We start from the raw sequence: 23,238 nt of genomic DNA, 5'->3' as shown, positions 1-23,238 counted from the left end.
AGTTGTCTGCTGATGTTGCATAACATTTTGGATGTTATTGGGAATAAATCAAGATGTTTTTTTTTAAATGTAAACAAACTCTGCCTCCATTACAATGACCAGGATTTAGGAAAAGGCTAAAGAAAAAAAAAACAATTCTCAGGTACTGAAAAGTCCAGGGTAGTAGTGCGAGTATCACAACTGCATGTCAAAATTGGCAGAAGTTACCCTTTAACACAACAACACCCGGTAGCACACTCACCAGTTCTTGATGAGAGGAATGTCGATGGCGCGGCGGGTTCTACCCGAGCGCATGTTGAAGGGGCGCGGGGCCCAGAGCAGGGCGATGCCATTGGCCGTGTTGTCCGTGTAGAGTGGGGTCTCCTTCAGGAAGGGCTCCACAAACTCCGCCAGCTCAAACTCCTCATCGTCCTCAGGCAGGGGCTCCTGGCTCTGTGGACAAGTAGTGAACCAGGTGAAGTTAATATTTGCAGGTATTAGCAGGTTTATCACTTCCTGTAGTTTAAACAAGCTTGGTTTATCACTTTACCATGTTCTTAGTATACCCGCCAGGAGTGTTTTTCTCAACCATAGTTGCTAACTACATTAATTGATTTGCTAGTTGCATTGTAATTACCCATTGGCAACTAACTTAGTTGCCAACTGGTCAGCGACAATGCTATGGAGAAATGCAACCCTGGCTGGCTAGTTCCTGCCTTAAACTAATACACTCTACATTTGAAACAGTAATGTGTGAAAATACAAGACTTGTGGATGGACACAATGGATAACTCTATGGCTTACCTTTACAGAGTGTCTGTGAGAGATGGGGTTGATGAGGGGATCAAAGTAGAAAGCTGGCAGATCCGGATCCTCAGTCTTGATGAACACCACATTGGGAGTGTGGTACCTTTAGAGTAGAGTAGAGAACGCTTGTTAATCTGGGGGGATATGAAGGTGTCTAGGAGCATACACATAACAACTCATGAACACTCATCTGCATGAATTAGCACACTGAATACAAACATTTACCAGCCAAAAAAACCCTCTTATTTCCTAAATAAATGGGCGTTTTTTTCTTACCAGGTGAGGTGCACATGATGGGGTAGGTTGTTGTACAAGTAGGGGAACGCAATCTTGTACTCTGTCCTGATTGGCTGACGAATGATGATCTTGTTGATGTCATTGAACTCATTCCAGTCCTCGTCCCTGGGGAATAATCAAGTAGATACATGAGACTTTCTCTACAGCAGATAACAAAATAAGGTCAGCAGACATAATTCGTATGCAAACCCTCAGAAAAACACACCGTTTTCCAAACAACTAACCAACCGTCAGGTGAACTGACAGACCAACCAACTTAGTAGCATATAGTCCCCCTGCACTCGACTAAAAATAACCAAAAAAGGTCCAACCAAACTTAAGGTGGACTTCACACTCACTGGAGGTTGATGTCTCGGACGAGGGGCTCGAATTTGGGTCCTCCAGGAATGGCCATGTTGAGGGCTTTGGAGGTGAAGAAAGCCTTCAGGTCGAACAGGTAGAAGTAGTTGTCGTCCACCAGGTCCGTCAACAGCTGATTGGCCAGCCGATACAGGGTGGACATCATGGGCAGCGTGAACTGCCAGCGCCTGTACGTCGTTCCATTCACAAACCTGTTGGAAAGAAAAAAGGTAGAAGGTAACTTAACAAGATAAAGTCATTTCAGTTAGTCGTACTGACTTTAAATGGGGACTGATTTCACTTTTATGACCAATTGTCTTTATGTCTAACCATTTTAAATAGTTTCTGTCATGCTTCAATGCTTCCAAGTTTACTCCGAATGGCCTTGTGTCTTTAAATGTGAATGTTACAGTACTACGTCAATTGTTACAATAATTTAAAAGTAATTATAAAAAATACTGTATTGTTGGGTTGGCGCTTGTAGTCACCCCGCCACTGAGGGGTCAATAATAAATAAACAACCATCTATCTACAATATCATCATAATGATATTGTAGATAGATGGTGGTTTATTTATTATATTTATTATATTATATTTATTATATTATATGGTTATGATAACGTACTTGGTGTCGTCTTTCAGGGGCTGGTGCTCGTAGAGCCAGTCCGCTACGGGGGCGTCTTCTTCGGCGTCCAGCTCCATCTGGATGGCCTCCAGGGGCTCCACGTCCAGGATGTTGTCCGCGTAGTCCAGAGGCGGCTCCTCGTCGTCGAACGGCGGGAAACGCATGCGCTTGAAGTGTCGCCTGTCCCTCTTCTCGCGACGCATCATGATCCACATGGTGCTGCGGAGGAAGTGAGGGGTGAAAGTTATTGACCGATATCGTCATTGTGGCTACAAAACTTCGGGCTAACAGCAAGCATTCGCCTTTAGTTGCTTACAATTGAGGAAAACAATCTAGCTCCAGCAGTATACCGTATAATCTCTTTGCTGGAGCTTAATTGTACCGCATATTACCATGTACAAGAAAAGAGTGCCTAAGAACAGGTTATGGTGGTAACTACAAGCGCAAAGTTAACACCTTTAAAAATGTGCAAAACGCAATAAGTGTAATATAATAACGTAGGCCAATTCTGATGTTTATTGAGGAACAATGAGAAAAGTCCAACAGTTGGTTGAGCAGTATCTATCCACTCACCCCCACTGCGATATATAGACTGGCTCGATGACCCAGGGGATCTCGTTGACAAAGGAGATGGCTCCGGTGATGTGGTAGAGTACGGGCACGTCTCTGATCTGCTCCCATGGCATGGGCATGTTCTCCAGCAGTTTCAGCACAGCATGGGGCATGTACTTCAGGGCTCTGCACACAACACACGCACAAAGAATTAGCTCCAGTCAAAAAATTTATTAACGCAGCATCCAAAGATCTAGCCAATGTTTATCAGTACACTGTACTTCAAAACGTAGGAAAGAAGGCACACCCACAGAGGTGCAGGCTAGGGAAGAATACGACTGGTAAGAAATCACTAGTTCATACGCAAAGTGGAGTGGGTGGCTACTTTCTCCGCATCAATGCTTCGATAAATACAACAATAACAGCCTTGGCCTAGTGGTTGGCGCAGCCGTGGCCTAGTAGTTATAGAGTTGTTCTTTCAATTTTGGGGTTGCCGGTTCAAATTTCCCCTGACCTCTGCATACATCTCCATCCAGGGCTGAAGTGCCCTTTAGCAAGGCACATAACCACACATTGATTGATCTAGGGACTGTAACCAATACCCTGTAAAATAATAGTTGTAAGTCGCTTTGAATAAATGTGTCAGCTAAGTGCAATGTAATGTAATGCAACAGCTCGACTAACCCGAGATATACTCTCTTGTCGTGTCGGAACTTCCTGTTGGTCATGTCTCCGTGATCCCGAATAATCTTGCGCACATGCTCGGGAGGCATGTCCTCCTTCTGGGCGTCCACAAAGCCAAACTTGCGCTTCTCCGAGTACCGCTTGGCCTGCAGCTGCTGCCATTTTCGCGCTGTTAGACAAATACAAACGCAAAACAACCACAGCAAAAGTCAGCAACTCATCAAAACATGTGATCAATGTGTTGAGCTATTCTTCAACTGCAATCACCTTTCTCTTGCAGCTTCTCCTCAGACATGTAGTCGGGTACTTGGGATGGAGGGACGATACCAGGGGGCATGCCCCCCGGCATACCTCGGAAGGGGAATCCAGCTGCCATTGCAGCTTAGCCTGAAACACAGAATTAACCCTCAACTCAACAGGGCTACTGGTCTGAGTAGGTCCATTTTTTTGTAAAGCAGGACTGCAACATGGTACTGAGAGGACCATAGGCTAAAATATCACAGATGGAAGTGAGAGTAGCTGGTTACTCTCTCAATATCAAGCACCTCAAAAAGCATTGCCAAACCACTCAAATACCAACTCCATATGCAGAATAGAATGTATGAAATGTTTTCATTGTCGCTCTTAATATGATTGATATGATTAACTGGTAAAACTATTTACATTCTAGGAAAATTACCATACATCCGCTCAAAAACTGGACGAGCTGTACACTCAAGACAATAATATACTAAATATTCATTCACATTTGAATGAAACCATTGTAATACTTGCTAAAGTGCATTGAACTACAAACCACTTAGCCTGCTAAGGTAGCTAGGTTATAGAACTCGGTAGTCAAATTGTTAATCAGAACGTGCACTGAGAAAACAGAACAATCGTTCTTAACATGGTTTGGAAGGCTAATACAGGAGTCTCAAAAGTTTGTTGTACGGTTGTTAAAAATCGTCCAAGTAAGGCTTCCCACAAAAACTAGCATCAGCTAGCCATGCAATGCGTTTTGCAAGCGAACTGTTCAGGAAGCAGTCGGCAAATGCTAGCATAAGTAGAGCTACAACAACAAGCAACAGACCCAAAACAAATCCAAAACCCTTCTCAGCTATGTAAAAACAATAGAGGCCTTACCTTCAACTCCAACGCAACTTTTCAGAGGCAAAATAAGCACTACTACAAGTCACATTTAAATGAATATTGCTTATATTGTGTGATGTGCTTCATAACAGTGTCCCCACGATTTCCTGCGATGGACGTTTTGTGGAATGGCGGTGTCGTCTACGCACGTTGAGCGTTCACTCTGTTCAATTCACCAAAGTAAGATACGTGCTTTTGTATGAAAGTCGCGCTTGTGCGACGGAGATCTACGGCAAAAACAACACGTTTGCGTAAATACCACAGACCCGGATGTTGAACCGGAAGTAAATAACCCATCTTCCTTTTGAGCCCGAGTGAAGTGAGCATGCGCGTCACGACCACGATGAAAGTTTGCAGAGCACATCATGTACTCATCATGTCATCAATAAAGCTATAATACCAGACTATAATACAGACGCACAGCAGCTCTAACGAAATGCATGACACATCTTATACTGATGCCTACTGCCTGCAATAGATAGCACGATTCAGTTCTCCAGTAGGCCTATCTATGCAGAGGAATCCTACTCGGGTGTGTGAGGGGTCTACACATAGGCCTAGTCAAGTCAATATTTGTGTTATTTGTCAAAAAATCTATCTAACAGGGTTAGCACAGAAGTTTGGTCTATGCATTCACAATGGTTCCTTTCCAACCCCACTAGCAGGAAGGCTGTCATGATGTGGTGATGCGACTGACTCAGGAGGCCATTCTTCCTCTCTCATGTAGGCTAGGCCCTATACCTGATGGTTTATTTTTTATTTTGGCTGACTGCCATCCTTAACTGGGCTCACTTGACCCTCATCCATGTCCTACATGATCTTCAGATAAACTCAAAATGTAACTGTTGATAAATCCTAAGTTGGCAGAATGACATTTTTGTCCACAAAAAGACAAAAAGTTGGGCAATGAGTAGCCTAAGGTGTGTGTCCATTGTGACATGTGAAAACATGCTGCCCACGGTGCATGTCTTTCTTGAGCAAATCAGTAGGCCTATGCAATTGCAATAACATATTACAATGCAGCTCATGTAATATTAGAGGTTGTATTTTATATTTGTATGGTTAATCGAGAATATAGAAAGAGTGAGCACACACACACACCTTTAATTCTAGCCTCTCTCTCTCACACACACACACACACACACACACACACACACACACACACACACACACACACACACACACACACACACACACACACACACACACACACACACACACACACACACACGATTTAAAAAAAGAAGAAAAAAGAAACTTGACATCAAATCTGATCCAAATTTCCTTTTTAATAAACAAAGGCTGCACTTCTAAAGTTCCACAGAGAACACAAGATATGTCCCTGGTGAAACAACAGACACAATCGATTAAAACATCAACATGTTTTTGTATTTTTTATTTCTTTATTTATTATAAATTGAAAACAGGAGCTTAGAAATTCAGTTGCATTGGATGGTCTCCTGGAGGGATTTCTCTTTTCTTATTACCATGACGACCATGGGTAACTAATGCATTCAACGGGAACAGGGATAGAGGCGCTATAATGAAAGGGTTAATACATTCTACAAACTCTACGGGTACATGTGCTCGGTACCAAACAGCTTTGTTATACTACATCCTCTGTACACACACCAGTCCCCTTTACAAACATACAAGGTGTGGCCTAACACTAGAGATATTTGTGGAGGAGATGGCAAAAGTACATAAGAAAGAAAAAAAGCACAGAGACAAGCAAGACACACTTCTCTCTGTGTGGTTGTGAAGGCATTTTTTTTGTTCATCAAAGAGCACTGGCACTCTTAAGGGGTGGACAGGAAGGAAGGAAGGGAGGGAAAGGGGAGGTCTTATTACAGGAACTCTGGGGTGAATTTCTCAAAACCAAAGTTGCTTACTACATTAGCTACTTTGTTGTTTTCAATGCATTTTCCCATTGGCAACTACCGAAGTTGCTAACAGGCTCACAACTTCTCTTTTGAGAAACTCACCCCTGATATGTCTACTGAACATACAGTACAGTATATACCACTTCAAGGGGGCCCGACGGAGGCCCACCACCACAGTCGGCTCTGCGAGTGGACATCCAGGCTTTTTTTTTTATACACACATGTACAGTCAGAGGGAGTTCGGTAGTCTTCTAAAAGCACTCAGTACTGTAGTACTCCAAGACTTCACGACACGTCACTGGCCTTTTTCCACACACCTTAGCGGTGCGGTTACACTTAATACAAACTGACTGTGAGCACACCTGGTTTAAACTGTGCTTCATAACGATACGATTTTAGACATTTTTCATTTCTTCTTTTGAAAGATCATCATCTCCTGCACCCGTACTGTATGCAAGGAGTCGCGGTACAGGAGTCGTTTGATGTTTTTTCATTTCTTTTCTTTTTAAAGCTGCCATGCGCTTGAGCCAGAGGTGATCTCCCTTTCGTGTAGGCCTCTGAGTTTTGAGGAAACCCTGTGGCAGTGAAAGGGTAGATTTTTTTCAAAATCTCCACAAAAAAACCTACTGAAATCTACAAAACAAAACAAAAAACGAAGTGAAATAAAAACATAAAAATAAAACAAAAACATTGTACTGTATGTGTGAGGCATGGCAACGAAAGCATATTTTCGGTATTTCCATCCTCACACTGCTCTCACACGCACACACACTCAAGAAAAAAAAGACAAAACGATTTAAAAAAAGATGAAAACATGCACAACATACATATATGTACACAAGTTGCAAACCATGAAAATTGTCTCAAAAAATTAGCTACAGTATTAATACAGAGATTTTGTTTGATGTTTTTTACTTTTTGTTTGTTTTTTGTAAAAGCACGTTTCAGCTTTCTTTTAAAAGTAACTACTCAAGTATTTTGACCACGCACGCCTTTTTGCTCGACAGTTTGCTCCTCAGTGTCACAGAGGGGTGTGAGTAAAACTTGCGCACAACCCACGAAGGAGATGACTATTCACTCATCTGAGATTCACTGAGCTCCGTGGCAATATCTGAATCTCAGACAGTATGAGAAGGATGGTACACGTATGTCAGAATGTGTGTGTGTGTGTGTGTGTGTGTGTGTGTGTGTGTGTGTGTGTGTGTGTGTGTGTGTGTGTGTGTGTGTGTGTGTGTGTGTGTGTGTGTGTGTGTGTGTGTACGTGTGTACGTGTGTGTGTGGTGGGGCAGGGTTGGCAGGTGTTGTTACAACCTGCTGTGTGTGACAGCGCTTTAAGCAGATCGTTCATTAAATGAGAGGGAGAGCTCATTGATGCTGAGAGAAAGCAGACAAAGGGGACCAATCAGTATCCCCCAATATGTTCCCCTCAACCAATCAGCTCGCAGCCTTCACATTCCCAAGCACTCCTGGGAACAGCATCCTCCATACTTATTATTACATATGTATTATATTACAATTATTTATATTTATTATTATTTATATAAAGTGCTTCTGTGTAAAAAAAAAACAAAAAAAACAAAGAGTAATTACAAATCTACAAGTTCCTTTGCTCCTTACGACTGCTGTTACGGTTGTGATAATGTGCTGTGTGCCTGACTGTCCACGGAAAATTTAGTGCATTTGGTGAGTAAGAGGTTCAGTGTCAGCATGTGTCTGACAATGTCCATACGTGTGTGTGTGTGTGTGTGTGTGTGTGTGTGTGTGTGTGTGTGTGTGTGTGTGTGTGTGTGTGTGTGTGTGTGTGTGTGTGTGGTTCTATTCTGTTGGCCAGGCTGACCGCTCTGAGATTTTGAAGAGTCAGGCAAAGCCCACTTTCTCTACCTTGCAAGAAAATAAAGCGAATCAGCCCAGGTGTAACAATGATAACCAACAGCATAAACTTTACCAACACCAATAAATAACGGCAACCGGATAACGTACATAATAATAATAACAATAATAAAAAACACAACAAGTATGCCAAAATGATTTGCATTTAAAAACTTGAGTCTTTATCATGAGTTTGAAGTCTATGTTGCATTTCCCCCACATATCTATGTCCTCAGAATCTTCAGGTATTTAAAAGAAAACCACAAAATAAAAAAGCCATCAATCTTCTTTTTTTTTCCTTCTTCAGCCTTTTTTTTGTCTTGATGATGAGTTACTAAAAGAGATAGGTTCTGACGTTTGCCACGCACACTTCTGTGGCTCTGTCCATTTTGCTCGTTCCGTTAAAGACAAGGAAGAAAGTCACCATCGTTGCTGTCGCGTCTTCATCTTTGGTTGGTGAGCCTGTGCATCCGCCGCACAAGCATGAGTCTGTTGTGCCATAATTTAAAAAAAGAAAAGAAAAAAATCTTCCTGCATCTGTGATAATTTTATGGTGGGTGGCAACAAATCACACATGCTCACTAAAAAGTCCAAGTAAAAAGTCTAACATAAAAATAAAAAAAATGAAAAACACTAAATATATATATTTTAAAAAGTGCTTGAACTGCTACAGATGAGAATGTGGGCTTGTCTCCTGGCTGCGTTCCGATCAGGGGTGCATTTCTCGAAACCATAGTTGCTAACAACATTAGCTACTTTGCTGTTTGCAATGCAATTTCCCATTGACAACTACCCAAGTTGCTAACAGGCTAACAGCTATGCTTCCGAGAAACACACCCCAAGGCAGCAGAGAGTGGTCCCCGTCCAGAGGGAAGAGAGTTTATATGTATGTGCGTGTCTGTCCATCCCCTCTCGCCGCTCTCCCTGGGTGCCCCTGTCGCTCTGCTATTCGTAGAGCGTGACTGTGCAGTAACACAGGGCTGAGATACGCCTGTCCACACTGGCCTTGTCTGCAGAGGGGGAAGGAGGCAAGCACAGAAAAATACAGCATTACTTTGGGTGATGGTGAAAGGGGTTTAAAAAGGTTACAATCATTTAAAACAATGATGAGCATCAACGGATTGCCCACCACGTAAAGTATGTGATGTCTTTTTCACAATTTCTTTATTTGTTAGATTTATTTAAACAACGACTAGTGGTAATGTTGGAGCATGTAATGTATTCAATATTTATCTTGTACCAGACTGAAGACCTCAAAAACAATATAATTCTAAGAATATAACTTTTATGAGAACAGATCGATTCAGTTAACGGCGACTCACACTTTGCGACGTTCTCTATGTCGGCGGGGTCCTGCAGGATCTTGGAGAGGCCCTCCAGCAGCATGGCCGCCTTGTTGTAGCGGTAGGCAATGTCCTCCGTCTGCTGAAACATCTCATCCAGCGCGGCTGCTTGCACCTGGAAAACAGGTGAGAGAGGAATATGGCGTCAAGAGAGTGCTAGGACATAAAGTACAAACATTCAATTCTTTATTTTTAAAATAATGATCTATTATTTGTTAAGGTGTTTTCATTATTCTCTTTACATAGTAGCCGACTAATTACAGCACTTTTCTCTTTCCCTTTCTTAAGGACATTGAATGACAACTGTGTATAATTAAGTACTATACAGTAAGTTTGCATGTTTGTTTAATTGGTTGATTGAGTGATTGATTGGATTGGGCCCATCGTAGGACGTGCTTGCTGCCAGTAGGGGTGTCTAGATTTCTAGGCTAGCCCATCATAAGCAATCTGTTAAATTCCACTGTACTGCTACCGTTTTTGGTGTTGGTTACGACTGATGAGACTCTGGCCTCTGCCATTCTCAGGGGTGATATTGAAAAAAATCCTGAGTGTGAACTTTTTTCCCTGCTCCAACGATGACGACAAGATACTGCATAGTGACGTAACGTATGCCTATTTTGACACATTATTCAAACATTTAATAGCCTGTGTATGACCATTATTCAAGCCTGATAGTAGAAGAAAACCCTGAACCTGTAACACTTTCTGAGATAAGAATAACCTAATGGCTAATTATTATCAATGTTTTTATTTTTGCAAACTCTGTCAAGCCTGAAATCAGGCATGGAGCCTGAATACTATCAGCTCTGCATTCTCCATTCACGAACCATGAGCACATCCACACAGAAACACACACACAAACACACACCTGGATAAGTTCCTACAATAGGATTACGTACCATTTCTACAGCGTGGTTGTAGATGAGCTTCTCGGCTGTGACGCTGTTGATCTCGTCCACAAAGCGCTGCTTGTCCGAGAAGAAGCTGTTCAGCTTGTCAGTGAGGCGTCGGCAGAGGGAGATGCAGCTCTTGTAGCGCTCGTTTAGACTCCTCACCACTGTGGGGCGACAGAGAGCAGCGTTAGCGCTTGGCATAAAATGTCCACACACTGACTGTCAAGTGCTTTCTAAATAGACTTACTATGGTATCTTAGCTAGTGTTAAAAGAATCAATTTGTACCTCTTTCACAGATACTCAAGTATACAGTTAATAGCTAAAACATGAAGAGTTTCCAAACTCAGTAAATGTTTCATTGTACAACTTAAAACTGGCAGTAAAAATGTACAGTGTAAATAAAACCATTTGCACCGTGGCACTAAAATAAACACATAAAGACAGCAGCTGTGAATATGCACTGATATCATCCTGCTTTCGTTTCCTTTCTCTCAATGCCAACAGCACCCAGCACTAATTTAACAGTCACTGCACATTTAGGCCCTGAAACCCCCCGTTCCCCAAGCTGGGCGCCTAAGCAGGGCAGAGTCCTAACGAACACTCATTTGCCTTCATCCAAAACACGCACACACGCACGCACACACACACACACACACACACACACACACACACACACACACACACACACACACACACACACACACACACACACACACACACACACACACACACACACACACACACACCACACACACACACACACACACACACACACACACACACACACACACACACACACACACACACACACACACACACACACACACACACACACAAGAATACAAGGAGTTTCATCTGTCACATGCACAGAAAGAGTTTGTAATACAAGTAAACCATGCAGTGACATTTCAGTTGTCTGCGTGAACTATACATTGATGCGTCTGTGTATACAACCCTGGAAAAATACAGAGACAACCCTGGACACTATTGTAGTGCGCTGTGTTATATTTGTGCGCATATAATATGCATACTGTTGGGCACACTAATTGTATACTGTTGGGCATCCTACTGTTAGGTAGTGAATAATTGTGCATCATGACATGTCAAGCATTCATTTAGAATGATAGCTCCCACAGTCGGAACAATTGCACATAGGGCCCCAGGGCAAGACACTTATAGGGCCCTCCATACGGCCTGCCCTAGTCACAATAGGGCCGCCACTACCAACACAGGAGTGCCCTGGGCCCAGGGGCAAATGCCCTGCTTGCCCTCTCTATATCTCCGCCCCTGCCAGATCCTATCTGTGCAGCGCTAGTTACAGTTAGATGTCTAAGAGCATCTCACCCTGCTTGACGGCAGAGGAGGGGTTGAGCTTGGCTGATTTGATCTGGGCCTTGGCCAGGTGGAGGGAGGAGGCCAGGAGCTGAGCTGCCTTCATATACAGCACCAGCTGCTCCACTTGCCTGGAGGGAGGAGAGACAAGACAAGAGAGACACATGTGCACACATGAGACACACAAATAAATAACAAGTAACCACATGAGGACAAGTTCAAAGAGGTCACAAGAGTTTGAGGAAAATTCCAAGCACCAAAAAGAAGCCCATGTGACTAGAACTGAACTCTTTTGACAAGCATGACCTGGATGAATCTTCACAGACGCATAAGAGAAATAAAAAAAGGGAGCACTGACTTTTACCAAATGAGGTAAAAGTAACAGTATGAGTAAGAGTTATCGAATACAAAACAAATGCTTATTTAGATGCAGGCATATCACAATGCTACCAAAGGGGAAAAAACAATACCTAATCCCAAGGACCTCAGTGTACACAGTCAGCATTGATGCATGGTCTCTTAATCTCAAAAGTAATTTTCCAGCTACTTCGCATCTGTAGATGTGTGCCAGACTCAGCATTTTCTTCCTAATTAGCTGCATTACCATTTAATCACCTGGCTGCATAAAAGCTGAAAACAAGCAATGCTGGAATGAGATACTTTTGCTTCGTCTCAAATACAAACTTTTATTCTTTTTTTTAATTACTACTTTTCGATTCTTTCACTTCATTTGAAAGTTCTGTAAATTTGAATCAATAATAGCTGCTTTGTTATTAGTTATAATAATTACAACAACTGTTATAATAACTATTAGTTAATAGTCATTATTGGATCAATTCTCCCCTCACCAACAACAACAACGTTCGTTTACGTATGCCTCCATCTTTTACTCACTCTTAAATGACAATATTTAATTGATCTTATTTAACCTTTTTGATCCAGGAAGATGATATTGAGATGTTACATCTTATGTCATGTATAATTTTCCTGGTTGTACTTTCGCAGGGGGGTGGGGAGGATCCACCTTTAGGCAGACCCATTCAAATGTCAGAGATTCTAGGAGTATTATGACACACCCGTTAAGGCAGACCGGAACCTGGTCATGTTGGGTGCCCATGGCAACTATTACGACCCATAGCAACTATTATGTTGGCATATCTCCCTCCTGGAATCTCTGACTAAATGGTGTCTCTGTGGGCTGTGCTCACCCCCACTCCTTGCTGAGTTGGCTGATCTGGTCCACCACCACGCTGTCCTGAGGGGGGTAGAGGGAGGCGGCCGACACCCCCAGGTCCGCTCCCCCCGCCCGCACCGCCGCGATCTCCAGAACACAGTCGGTGAAGGACAGCATCATGCGCAGGTGCATCAGAGTGTCCGTATGCTCCCTCTGTACACACACACACGCACACGCACACGCACACGCGCACGCATACACACACGCAAACACACACACACACACACACACACACACACACACACACACACACACACACACACACACACACACACACACACACACGCACACACACACACACACACACACACACACACACACGCACACACACACACGCACACACGCACACGCACACACACACACACACGCATACACAATCACATTAACCTTTCTTTCAGACAATATCCAGGCAAGGGATGACCTTATCTTCAGTTTAAAATGAGTTTTATTTCCAAAGGTCGAAATACTCAGTAACCATGCCATCACATCAGTTTCTATCTCTCTGCCGCACTACTGTTGCCTCAGAACATTTCCGTCTTTAAACTTTCATGGTAAATGTGCACGCAAAAAAGTGAGTGTGAAGGCCCATTTAATTTACCTTACAACTTTCCAGACGTACACTTAAACTTGTAACTTGTATGGTTTTTTTTTTTTTCAAACTACCATTGTTTCTACAATCAGGGCTTGCAACTCCATGTTTGACCACATCCAATTTAAGACATTTTTAGACCTTTTTCTTTTTAGACCACATTAAAAGAAAATGAAGATAAGACGACTGCACACAACACCACTGACCTCCATGAGCGTCTCCTCGGGCAGCTCGGGGGCCTCGAAGGTGATGAAGCCGTCCAGGCTGGGCGGGGAGGTGCCGTAGGGGACGTACCGCACGCCGCCGCCGCCACCGCTGCTGGGGCCGGCCTCCGCCCCGCCGGGGGGAGAGCTGCCGATAGCCATGCCTACGCCGCCGGGAGGAGAGCCCACGTACACGCGGCCGCTCGTGGAGCACAGGGAGCCTGCTGAGCTGTTGGAGCCTACTGCAGAGCAGAGACAAGACAAGACAAGACGCCAGACAGGGGAGAGGAGGGGAGGGGAGGGGAGGGAACGGGGTGTTAGGACAACTGCTGTGGTGGCACAGGTACCAGGTTGGTTGGAAAAGTGGTCGATACATATATGCCAGGGATGGGGAACCTTTTTCATTTGGGGGGAGGCACTTCAAATTCCACCAAGGGTCGTAAAAGTCCTCCAGGGCCATACTATGAACGGAGACCAGGATTTCCTCCTGCACTTTCCCTCGGCTCTCGAGACATAGGTTACCCACCCCTGATACATGTACTAGCCAGGGTTATGAATCATTCTTTTTTTCATCGCTAGCCATTTTGGCTAGTAGATGTTAAATCTTACTGTCCTCCGAACATGAACTCACTTTTCGTCCAAGTGGCTAGTAAGCTGTCTTTTGCACCAGCCAAACTGATTTTTCACCAGCATTTGGCTGGTTGGGTTGGTGTTCATTTAGAGCCCTGGTAGTAACCTTACTCATGGTTTCTAATCATTTTTCTCTATTGCAATCAATCAATCAATACAATCACCTCAGACAGACTTGCAAGTACTGTTAAGCAGAACAGTTAGGTTGGATGCTGCTGTTGAGTGAGTGAGTGATGGCAGCATGTGCTGCAAGTTACACGTGCATCGAAACAGGTATAAGAAGACAGCCAAGAATATCATGCCAAGCCAAACCAAGCTGAATAAAAAAAACAAGCCAAACCAGCCCAGGACAGGGTTTGGGTTTTGGGTTTTTGGGTTTCGGGTGGTGTCGGGGGGTCGGGGGTTGAGTTAGTTCGGGCCTGTATAGCCCCCTCACCTGAGGTGGTGCGCGGCCGGGTGCCCAGGTGGCTACAGGTGGGAGGGGTGCCGCTGTTGGGGGGCGAGCCCACGGTGAAGAGCACGGTGCGGGGGCTGCCCGGCTGACCACCATGGGGCAAAGCACACAACCCTGCAGGGGCTGAGGTGGGAGGCCAGGGAGGGGAGGGGGCAGGTGGAGAGGAGAGGAGAGAGGTGGAGGGGAGGGGAGGAGAGGAGATGAGGGCAGGGAGGAGAGGGGAGGGAGAGGAGAGGAGAGAAGAGAGGAGAGGAGAGGAGAAGAGAGGAGAGGACAGGACAGGAGGGGAGAGGAGAGGAGGGGAGAGGAGAGGAGAGGAGAGGAGAGGAGAGGAGATGAGAGGAGAGGGGGGGGGAGAAGAGGAGGGGAGAGGAGGTAGTATAGGGAAAAGGGGGGGGGAGGTGGCAGAGGAGGGAGGGAAGGAGGTAGGAAAGGAGGGGGGGAAGGGAGGGAGGAAGGATAGGGAGAGGAGGGAAAAGGGAGGCAGGTAGGGAGGGGTGCATACACAAACACACAGACAGACAGCCCATCATTCATTGGGGTAAGCCAAAAGCCACACTCCATACACAGGCCAAGTCAGTCAAGTCAAGTCAGTCACAGGCCATCACAAGTGCAAAAGCCAAAATGCAGACCAGAGGTTTGGGATGCTCAACGTCACTGCTGCATCATCAGTGAGTTAATATTGTTATGGTTTACTCAAACATTTTGTGATTTATGAACATTCAAAGGGGAACTCGGATGCTTTTCTTATGGGGTGTCTATGATATGGTTACTTTATATCGCTATTTTATGCAATTTCGCTATTTTAAATGAGAGAATCAGAATTCAATGAAACGGCTGACAGAAATTTTCAAATTGTGTTGGGAATATTGGTCCAAAACGCACGACACTGAGTACTTGTGTGTGTGAGTGAAGAGCACAAAGTAAGCATCCGAGGTCCGCTTCAAAAATGCGGAAGGGTCTGAGAGAAGGAGCAAAGACAGGAAGACCCTTCCGCCCATAACGCTGCTGCTGATGGGTATTACAAACAGCCGTGGGAGAGCAGCGGTGAGACAGAGGAGAGAGTGCAGGTGCAGTCAGGGCCGCTGACAGGTTTGGCTGGGCCCGGGACAAAAAAATATCAATGGGCCCCCCTTCCTCCTACACCCCACCCCAACCCTGTTAAAAAAAAAAAAAAACTCCAACCACCAAACGACCATTTTTTTCAAGAGAGACCAGGTGACCAGACTACACTTTCGGCCTGAAAGCGCACCACTCTTACGTGATATGCTATATATTATTAGGCCTACCCATTAGGCCTATGAAAGAAATGACATTGGTATCAAAGTAGCCTCACAAATCAATGACAAATACAATAATTCCATAGTAAATGATCTATCCATCCAATTATCCATGCATTTTGCCAACATTTATTTAGAAATGAAACAAAATGAATAGGATTCACATCATTAATAATACAAGTGTAGCCTACGTGTGATTTACTTAAGCAATTTGAGGGCACATCAAAACGTGCCTGACTGAAGCAGCTCTAGTTCACTGTCACCACCAGCACACCAAGACGTCAGTCTTCCCACACCAGGAATAGCCAAACACAGGAACAAGTCAAGTTGCAGAAATGTATATGCAAAACGGGTGTACACTGTTTCTCCCCACAAAGTTAACAGGTTGATAAAGTGTTAGCATTTGCGCTAAGCGGGATTTATACGCGCTAAGCGAAATAGCGTTGCATAATAGCGCAGTTTTAAAAGTTCTCCCTTGCCCTCTCCTTGCGCGCGACGCAACTTCTCATCATGTTACGATTGGGGCTAATGTGCATATTCCTAGCTAAGGTCACAGATGGTCAGCTTTGAAACACAATTTTACAATTTTAAGCTGTGGTTATAAAATGATGCGACTGTGTGACTGATCATGTTTTAAACATGTATGCTGCAGTGCAGGGCGTGTCTGTTTATGAAGGGAAACTTTTGCTCTGTTAATGTTCTCTGCTATTGTTAGTACCTGCATCATCTGAAGAACTTTTTACTGAAATCCTGGGGCTTCTGGTGTCTTCATCTATTTTTCTCCTATCCTTCATTTTCTGCCCTCCTGGTTTGAACGACTGCTTCTTCAGACACCTTGGCAAATTGGCACGAGCCGCGTTAAGTTGAAGCCGTTTTTTTCTTTCTCGTAATGACCGACCAAACCATTTGTGCACTGGGGGTGGGGGAGGTGGGGGTTCTTGAGCCTTTTTAAGGGCAGGAAAGGCAAAATATCTGCATCATTTATTTAATGTAAATATAGCGCAATCTCCCTCTCTGAAAAACCATCTTATTTTGAAATTAATTAGAACCATTAATCACAAACTTAATGAGGGCCCAGTTCTGGGCCCCCCTATCCCAGGGCCCGGGACAAAAAGCCCTTTTGTCCCCCCCTGTCGGCGGGGCTGGGTGCAGTATGTGTGCGTGTGCGTGTGTGTGTGTAGGTGTTGTTGCCTCACCTGTGTCCATGGGCCGTTCTGCGTTGAGGCTGTCCGTGCTGCTGCCCTGGTAGTGTGGGCCGCCCAGAGTGATGCGGATGGGCTGCTCCGACAGACGACCCGTACTCACGGACCTGCAGCGCAACACAAAAGAGCACATTAATCAGACCAGCCAAGAAGGGAAAATGTATAGCAAGAAAAAGTAAAGCAGTTCACAAGGGGTACAGTAATTTGTGCACATTTGCTTTGTGTGTTCTGTGGATGTAAGTGAATGTATTTAGGCAGATGTGTTGAATGAGTGAGTGCAGATTCACACAGACAGCTTCAACGTCGCAAAGGTGGTAAAAAAAACTGTCAAAACTTCCCATGCGCTGCCAGCCACCAGGCTTCTAGTGTGGTAGAACTCATCTGTTTGCGCAGAAGTTATTAATGCCTGTGGACAAAAATGCTTCTGCCCCATCGGACACAGACAGATATCGGAGTGAATTTGCCTTGCTATGTTAGATCTGTGCAATTTGTGTTACGTCCTCCACTACTGGACTGTAATAGTCCCTGCAGGGATTGGTCAAGTGCCTCTGCTGTGCTCTGCTCTACTCACCTGCCGAAGGTGGTCCGGCTGGCCTCGGGCGCGGACTGGCGCCCCCCTGAGCCGGGGGAGCAGTGGTGCATGCAGATTTCGCGGCCGTCCAGCAGGCTCTTGGGCGGGGTGGGGCTGTCGGCCATGCCGTGCTGCTGAGAGGCCAGAGCCAGCAGGTTGCAGGACGCCTGGGTCTTGGGGATCTTGAAGGGAGCCGTTATCGTCTGTACACCGAAGTGGTGAACATAGCCATTGTGGTTATTCTATGATTATTGGATGTCTTCACACTTAGTTTTGTCAAGTCCAATGTCTGTGAGAATGACCGAAGCCACGCCAAAGACAATTTTCTGTTTCATGTGCAACAGACAATAAAGTTTTATCTGATCTTATCTTAGTTATTACTCTGTGAAGGTTGTCATCCAGATCGAGGTGAATAAAACTAGTTAAGTTGAAACCAGGAAAAAAAAGTATTCTTCAAAATTCACTAGCACCTCCACAAAGAGGTTTCATTGCTTAAACCTGGCTCTTTTGAGTCACCTGGATACGCCTGCCCAACAGGTGCTGATCTGAAAATGGCCTCAGAGACCAAACATCAACTTTAAGGTTTGGAGATTGAGGCACGAATGATTACTTTATTTCTGTGTAGCCACATTAATTAATGTATTGGAGATTGCGAGCCATTATCAAAGACTATTTACAAAGATTTACCTTGGTGGGAGAGCCAATGATGGTGGGCAGGGGTGACTTCATGAGCCAATCGGACGTGCGGGGGGAGGAGCCCAGGTGTTTGGTGGGGGAGGTTCCGAGGTTGCCGGGGCGACCCATCTGTGGTGAGTGGCTAGTGGGGTAGGCGGCCATGGCGGCGGCTGTAGCGGCGGCGGTGCTCGGGTGCACGGGGTCCGAGAGCTGCTTGTGGAGCTTCTGCTTGGTCTGGTGGTAGGCGTCAGTGAGCGTTGGGGCGCTCTGAAGACGAGCCCCCAGCAGCTGGGAAGAGGGCACGGGGGACCCTGCAGAAAACAGAGGTGAGGAGAAACTTTTATTCATCTCCAGGGGGAATTTAAGGTGTGCAGCGGCATGCATAGAATACATATGGAGATAAATGGTAAATTGATGGCATTTATATGCTCCATTTGAGCAGCCGTGGTCTAATGGTTGAGGAAATGGGCTTTAGATCTGAGGGTTGCGAGTTCAAATCCCAGCCTTCCACTCCCCACCGTACTCAATGGCTGTGACTTGAGACTGGTACCTAACTTCCATACTGCTTCCAAGACTGTAAACAATACCCTGTAAAAAGTAAATTACTATAAGTATAAAAGCATACACTAAGTGTAATGTAATGTAATATAGGTCTTTTCTACTACTTTGAGCCCCCGCTTCCACTGGGTACCCTCACCAGAACACGATTAGAGCAGAGAAACTTCACTAATCAAGTTGGAATTTGCGTTGCTCAGCAGAATACAGATAATAGACATTGAGGGCGTCACTGGGGACCCTGCTAGAAATAGGAAGGGAGGCTGCATGATCGGACTGACTGAACATGCATTTCCTCATTTACGCATCCGTCTAGGAGGCTTGAGGAGATTGCCTAGTGACAAGTAGTAAAACGCCCCTTTTCTTCAGACAGCAAACTTGCCTATGTACAGACATTGATATTAACATGATGTCATGTTCCACATCCGAGTGGGCTCGCAGAGACTAATCAAACACCAGTGGGGAGGGGCTGCATGATATCAGGCCGACTGACATCATCATCAGATGCATTTCCGACTACATCACAGTTCAGCCAAGGTCATTTTATACTCAATAGCTTTTACAAAGGCTGGCTATGTCAACCATCAACCACCAGGTGGTGCTAATGTCCCTCATTGTCATCAGCAAAGTAATTCAGGCAGCAGGGGTGCATTTCTGGAAAGCGTAGTTGCTAACTATGTGAGCTACTTTGTTGGTTGCAATGCAATTTCCCATTGCCAACTACCGAAGTTGCTAACTGCTAACAACTACGCTTTCCAGATATGCACCCCGGGCCTGTAATGAAACAACACTGGCGGTTTTCCCTACTTGGCATTGAGACCCAGATGGAAAGCAGTGTTGCCAGATGTGTCTGATAAAATCCCGCCCAAAAGGTTCTCAAAAACCACCGAAATGCGAATGCCCAATTTCAACAAATTGCATTAATTATCTATGGGCACAAAATTGCAGAATAAAATGCCAAATGGCCCATTTTCCCCCGTTTTTATCCGCAGACGGCGATCCCAAGTAGCCCAATTGGGCGGGTAGCCGCCCAATCTGGCAACACTGATGGAAAGAGGGTTTTTTAAAAAGGCTAGTGGGGGCGTTCTGCTCTGTTAAATGTCTTGCTCATTGACATTTATGCTCAGGACAAAAAGAGCTGCCTCTTTTGGGCTCTTTCTTTTTTTGGATCTCTTCTGTGTGACTCACTGATAATAACCACTGAATATTAAAATGCATGTGACGCAGGCATGGGTGGCAATGCAAAGTGCCCTTTGTCGCTCATTCACAGTGTCACACCGTCCTAGGCTGGCAGTTTTTGGGAGCTTTCCTTTGGATGTTTTAGTTCATTTTAGGACAAGGGGTCAGTGCAGGCAGGACACTCCTGGTGAGAGTGGTGGTGGTGGTGGTGGTGTGGGTGTGGGTGGTTGCCACGGTCACTGTGCTCCAGGTCCCCATGGCTCGGGCAGTGTGACAGTAACACACTTGGCCAGGATGGTGCCAAGTGTCGGGTAGGTTGGAGGCTGCACAAAGGACCACAAGGCTGGTGTGTGTGTGTGTGTGTGTGTGTGTGTGTGTGTGTGTGTGTGTGTGTGTGTGTGTGTGTGTGTGTGTGTGTGTGTGTGTGTGTGTGTGTGTGTGCGTGTGCGCGTGTGCGTGTGCGCGTGTGCGTGTGCGTGTGCGTGTGTTTTAGGTCCACTCGGAAGTGGATGGAGAAAACACCTGCTTTGGAGTAGGACGCGAGCCTCCACAAGAGAACACAAACGCACACACATACCTGCTATGTACCGTGATTTGCATATCACCCAACACCACACCTCAAGGCACAGACTAGAGCTTGCTCGATCAAGGCCGAAATGATTATCCTGATTATTTTAATCAATATTGTAATCGTAACTATTTTATCATGTATTTTTATTTCACTACTTTTTAAAGTCCATCAAAAGACGATACCAAAGACGATACGCTTCAAAAGTGCTTAGTTGCTAATGATTTAAGTGGCTTAATGAAACCTCAACTCTGTGTGGTTTGTGGACTAAAACGCAGCAGAGCCACAATTAATCCGCCACACCTGCATTGATAATGCAGCCCTAGGGCAGACACATACCCATCTGTCATCAACACCTCTCCAATATCTCCAGTCCACACACAAGCAAGACATACGGCACAACTGTACACACACACGCATGCACGCACGCACGCACGCACTCACGCACACACAGTAATTATCAGTAGTGTTACTGACCTCCAGAGGAGCTGCGGCTGCGGGCCTCATGGCCCTGAGGGTGACCACAGCAACACTGACCCAGCTGCTCAGGGATGGTGCCCACTGGGGAAGACACACACACACACAGGGACACACTTACAGTTAGTCAGGTCATCAAGCATTTTGATGGAGACAAAGATGTACTTATATACACTTATATACTTAGAGTAGTTATACACACACGCACAAAATCGTACACACACACACACACACACACACACACACACACACACACACACACACACACACACACACACACACACACACACACACACACACACACACACACACACACACACACACACACACACACACACACACACACACACACACACACACACACACACACACAGGCATGCTGACACACACACACAGATGCACAAACACAGACACACATACACAGGCACGCATACAGATACAGATACAAAAACAAAGCAGGCATGTCAAAACAGCAGCTTGAAAACAGAGCGAGTGCTTCTCTCCAAACATTTGTTATGAAGCATGAAGAATGTATAGGCACGATGCCACATAGCACCAGAGGGAGAGAGAGAGAGAGATAGAGAGACGGAGGGGGAGAGAGAAGGAAACAACAGGAGCACAAAAGCTTAAAAAACACAATTGGTACAAACCAAATAATTTGCACATACAAGAAACCATTGACTTGTTGTCTCTCCCATTCAAAAGGGTGTTCTAATAGCACGTCTGCTTAAGTACACCGTTTCCAAAACACTGACATACAGATAAATAAAATGTGTAAATAATACAAATAACAAATATCTCTCTCACACACACACACACACACACACACACACACACACACACACACACACACACACACACACACACACACACACACACACACACACACACACACACACACACACACACACACACACACACACACACACACACACACACACACACACATACACACACACACACACACACACACACACACACACACACACACACTGGTGCTGTTAACTTACCGAGCGGCGATGGGGAATAAGGGCGAGAGCTGCCGGTGGAGAGACGTCGGCCGAGCGTCTGGGTCACCTCCGCGGAGCTGGGGGACCCTGACGACACCTTGGGGAAACCCATGGGACTGGTGTTGGAGCGACGCACCGTACCCGACCTGAGAGAGAGAGAAAGAGAGAGAGAGAGAGAGAGAGAGAGAGAGAGAGAGAGAGAGAGAGAGAGAGAGAGAGAGAGAGAGAGAGAGAGAAAGAAAGAAAAGACAAAGAAAGACAAAGAAAGAAAAAGACGGGGGGAGAGAGAGAGAGAGAGAGAGAGAGAGAGAGAGAGAGAGAGAGAGAGAGAGAGAGAGAGAGAGAGAGAGAGAGAGAGAGAGAGAGAGAGCTTCTGTCAATACACCAATCCAAACCTGGCAAGAAAAGAAAAACCTTCAGACATATAATAAAATAAGCCACCTGTCTGGTCCTAGTCGGTCTGCCCTGGAGGCAAAACAAAAAAACTTTATAAAAACGTTACAAAATGATTTGCTGCACTACGTGCTGAGAGATTTAAATGCTGTGTCTGGCCTGCAGGCAAAAACAAAAACGTTATTGAAACCCGTTTGACACGACCCAGAGAGTGACAGCAGGCGTTTATCGGAGCTGAGCGAGAGCTTGCCGTCTCATTCACGGCTTTCTTGTTGTTGATATTTTTTTCAGCGCTGACTGACTGACTCTCGCCGCGTTATGTCCTGCCAAAACAAGCGAGTGCGCGGGGTGGGTGTGACCCGCTTGCCGTCCTAAAATTAAACACTGTGACGCAGACCGCCCCTCAGCATGCAATGAAGGACCATCTGAGAGGTGCTGATATTCACTACCCCCACTCACACCACAACAGTGACCACACACAC

At 45.3% G+C, this 23,238-nt stretch overlaps 2 protein-coding genes across 5 annotated transcripts in view; both read right to left on the bottom strand.

Moving 5' to 3' along the window:
• Positions 1–4,572, bottom strand: part of prpf8 (pre-mRNA processing factor 8) — a 33,924-nt gene extending 29,352 nt beyond the window's left edge. The window contains exons 1-9 of the mRNA XM_063205590.1: positions 4,410–4,572; positions 3,552–3,671; positions 3,285–3,453; positions 2,622–2,786; positions 2,049–2,267; positions 1,422–1,634; positions 1,063–1,188; positions 784–889; positions 242–432 (exon numbers count right to left, since the gene is read on the bottom strand). Of these exons, the coding sequence (XP_063061660.1) occupies positions 242–432; positions 784–889; positions 1,063–1,188; positions 1,422–1,634; positions 2,049–2,267; positions 2,622–2,786; positions 3,285–3,453; positions 3,552–3,660 (1,298 nt within the window). The 5' untranslated portion in view covers positions 3,661–3,671; positions 4,410–4,572. The remainder of the gene's footprint in view (positions 1–241; positions 433–783; positions 890–1,062; positions 1,189–1,421; positions 1,635–2,048; positions 2,268–2,621; positions 2,787–3,284; positions 3,454–3,551; positions 3,672–4,409) is intronic.
• Positions 4,573–5,684: 1,112 nt separating this feature from the next.
• ulk2 (unc-51 like autophagy activating kinase 2) overlaps positions 5,685–23,238 on the bottom strand; it is a 66,094-nt gene continuing 48,540 nt past the window's right edge. The window contains exons 16-27 of one of the 4 annotated variants that reach the window (XM_063205586.1): positions 22,364–22,509; positions 21,354–21,437; positions 18,587–18,885; positions 17,900–18,102; positions 17,323–17,435; positions 14,829–14,969; positions 13,766–14,004; positions 12,945–13,123; positions 11,749–11,867; positions 10,410–10,567; positions 9,490–9,625; positions 5,685–9,177 (exon numbers count right to left, since the gene is read on the bottom strand). In XM_063205586.1, the coding sequence (XP_063061656.1) occupies positions 9,113–9,177; positions 9,490–9,625; positions 10,410–10,567; positions 11,749–11,867; positions 12,945–13,123; positions 13,766–14,004; positions 14,829–14,969; positions 17,323–17,435; positions 17,900–18,102; positions 18,587–18,885; positions 21,354–21,437; positions 22,364–22,509 (1,882 nt within the window). In that variant the 3' untranslated portion in view covers positions 5,685–9,112. The remainder of the gene's footprint in view (positions 9,178–9,489; positions 9,626–10,409; positions 10,568–11,748; positions 11,868–12,944; positions 13,124–13,765; positions 14,005–14,828; positions 14,970–17,322; positions 17,436–17,899; positions 18,103–18,586; positions 18,886–21,353; positions 21,438–22,363; positions 22,510–23,238) is intronic. The other 3 variants (XM_063205587.1, XM_063205588.1, XM_063205589.1) reach the window with 3 other exon arrangements.

This window comes from Engraulis encrasicolus, chromosome 8, assembly GCF_034702125.1.
Source record: "Engraulis encrasicolus isolate BLACKSEA-1 chromosome 8, IST_EnEncr_1.0, whole genome shotgun sequence".
Classification (NCBI taxonomy): domain Eukaryota; kingdom Metazoa; phylum Chordata; class Actinopteri; order Clupeiformes; family Engraulidae; genus Engraulis; species Engraulis encrasicolus.
This window is presented reverse-complemented; position numbering and strand designations above follow the sequence as displayed.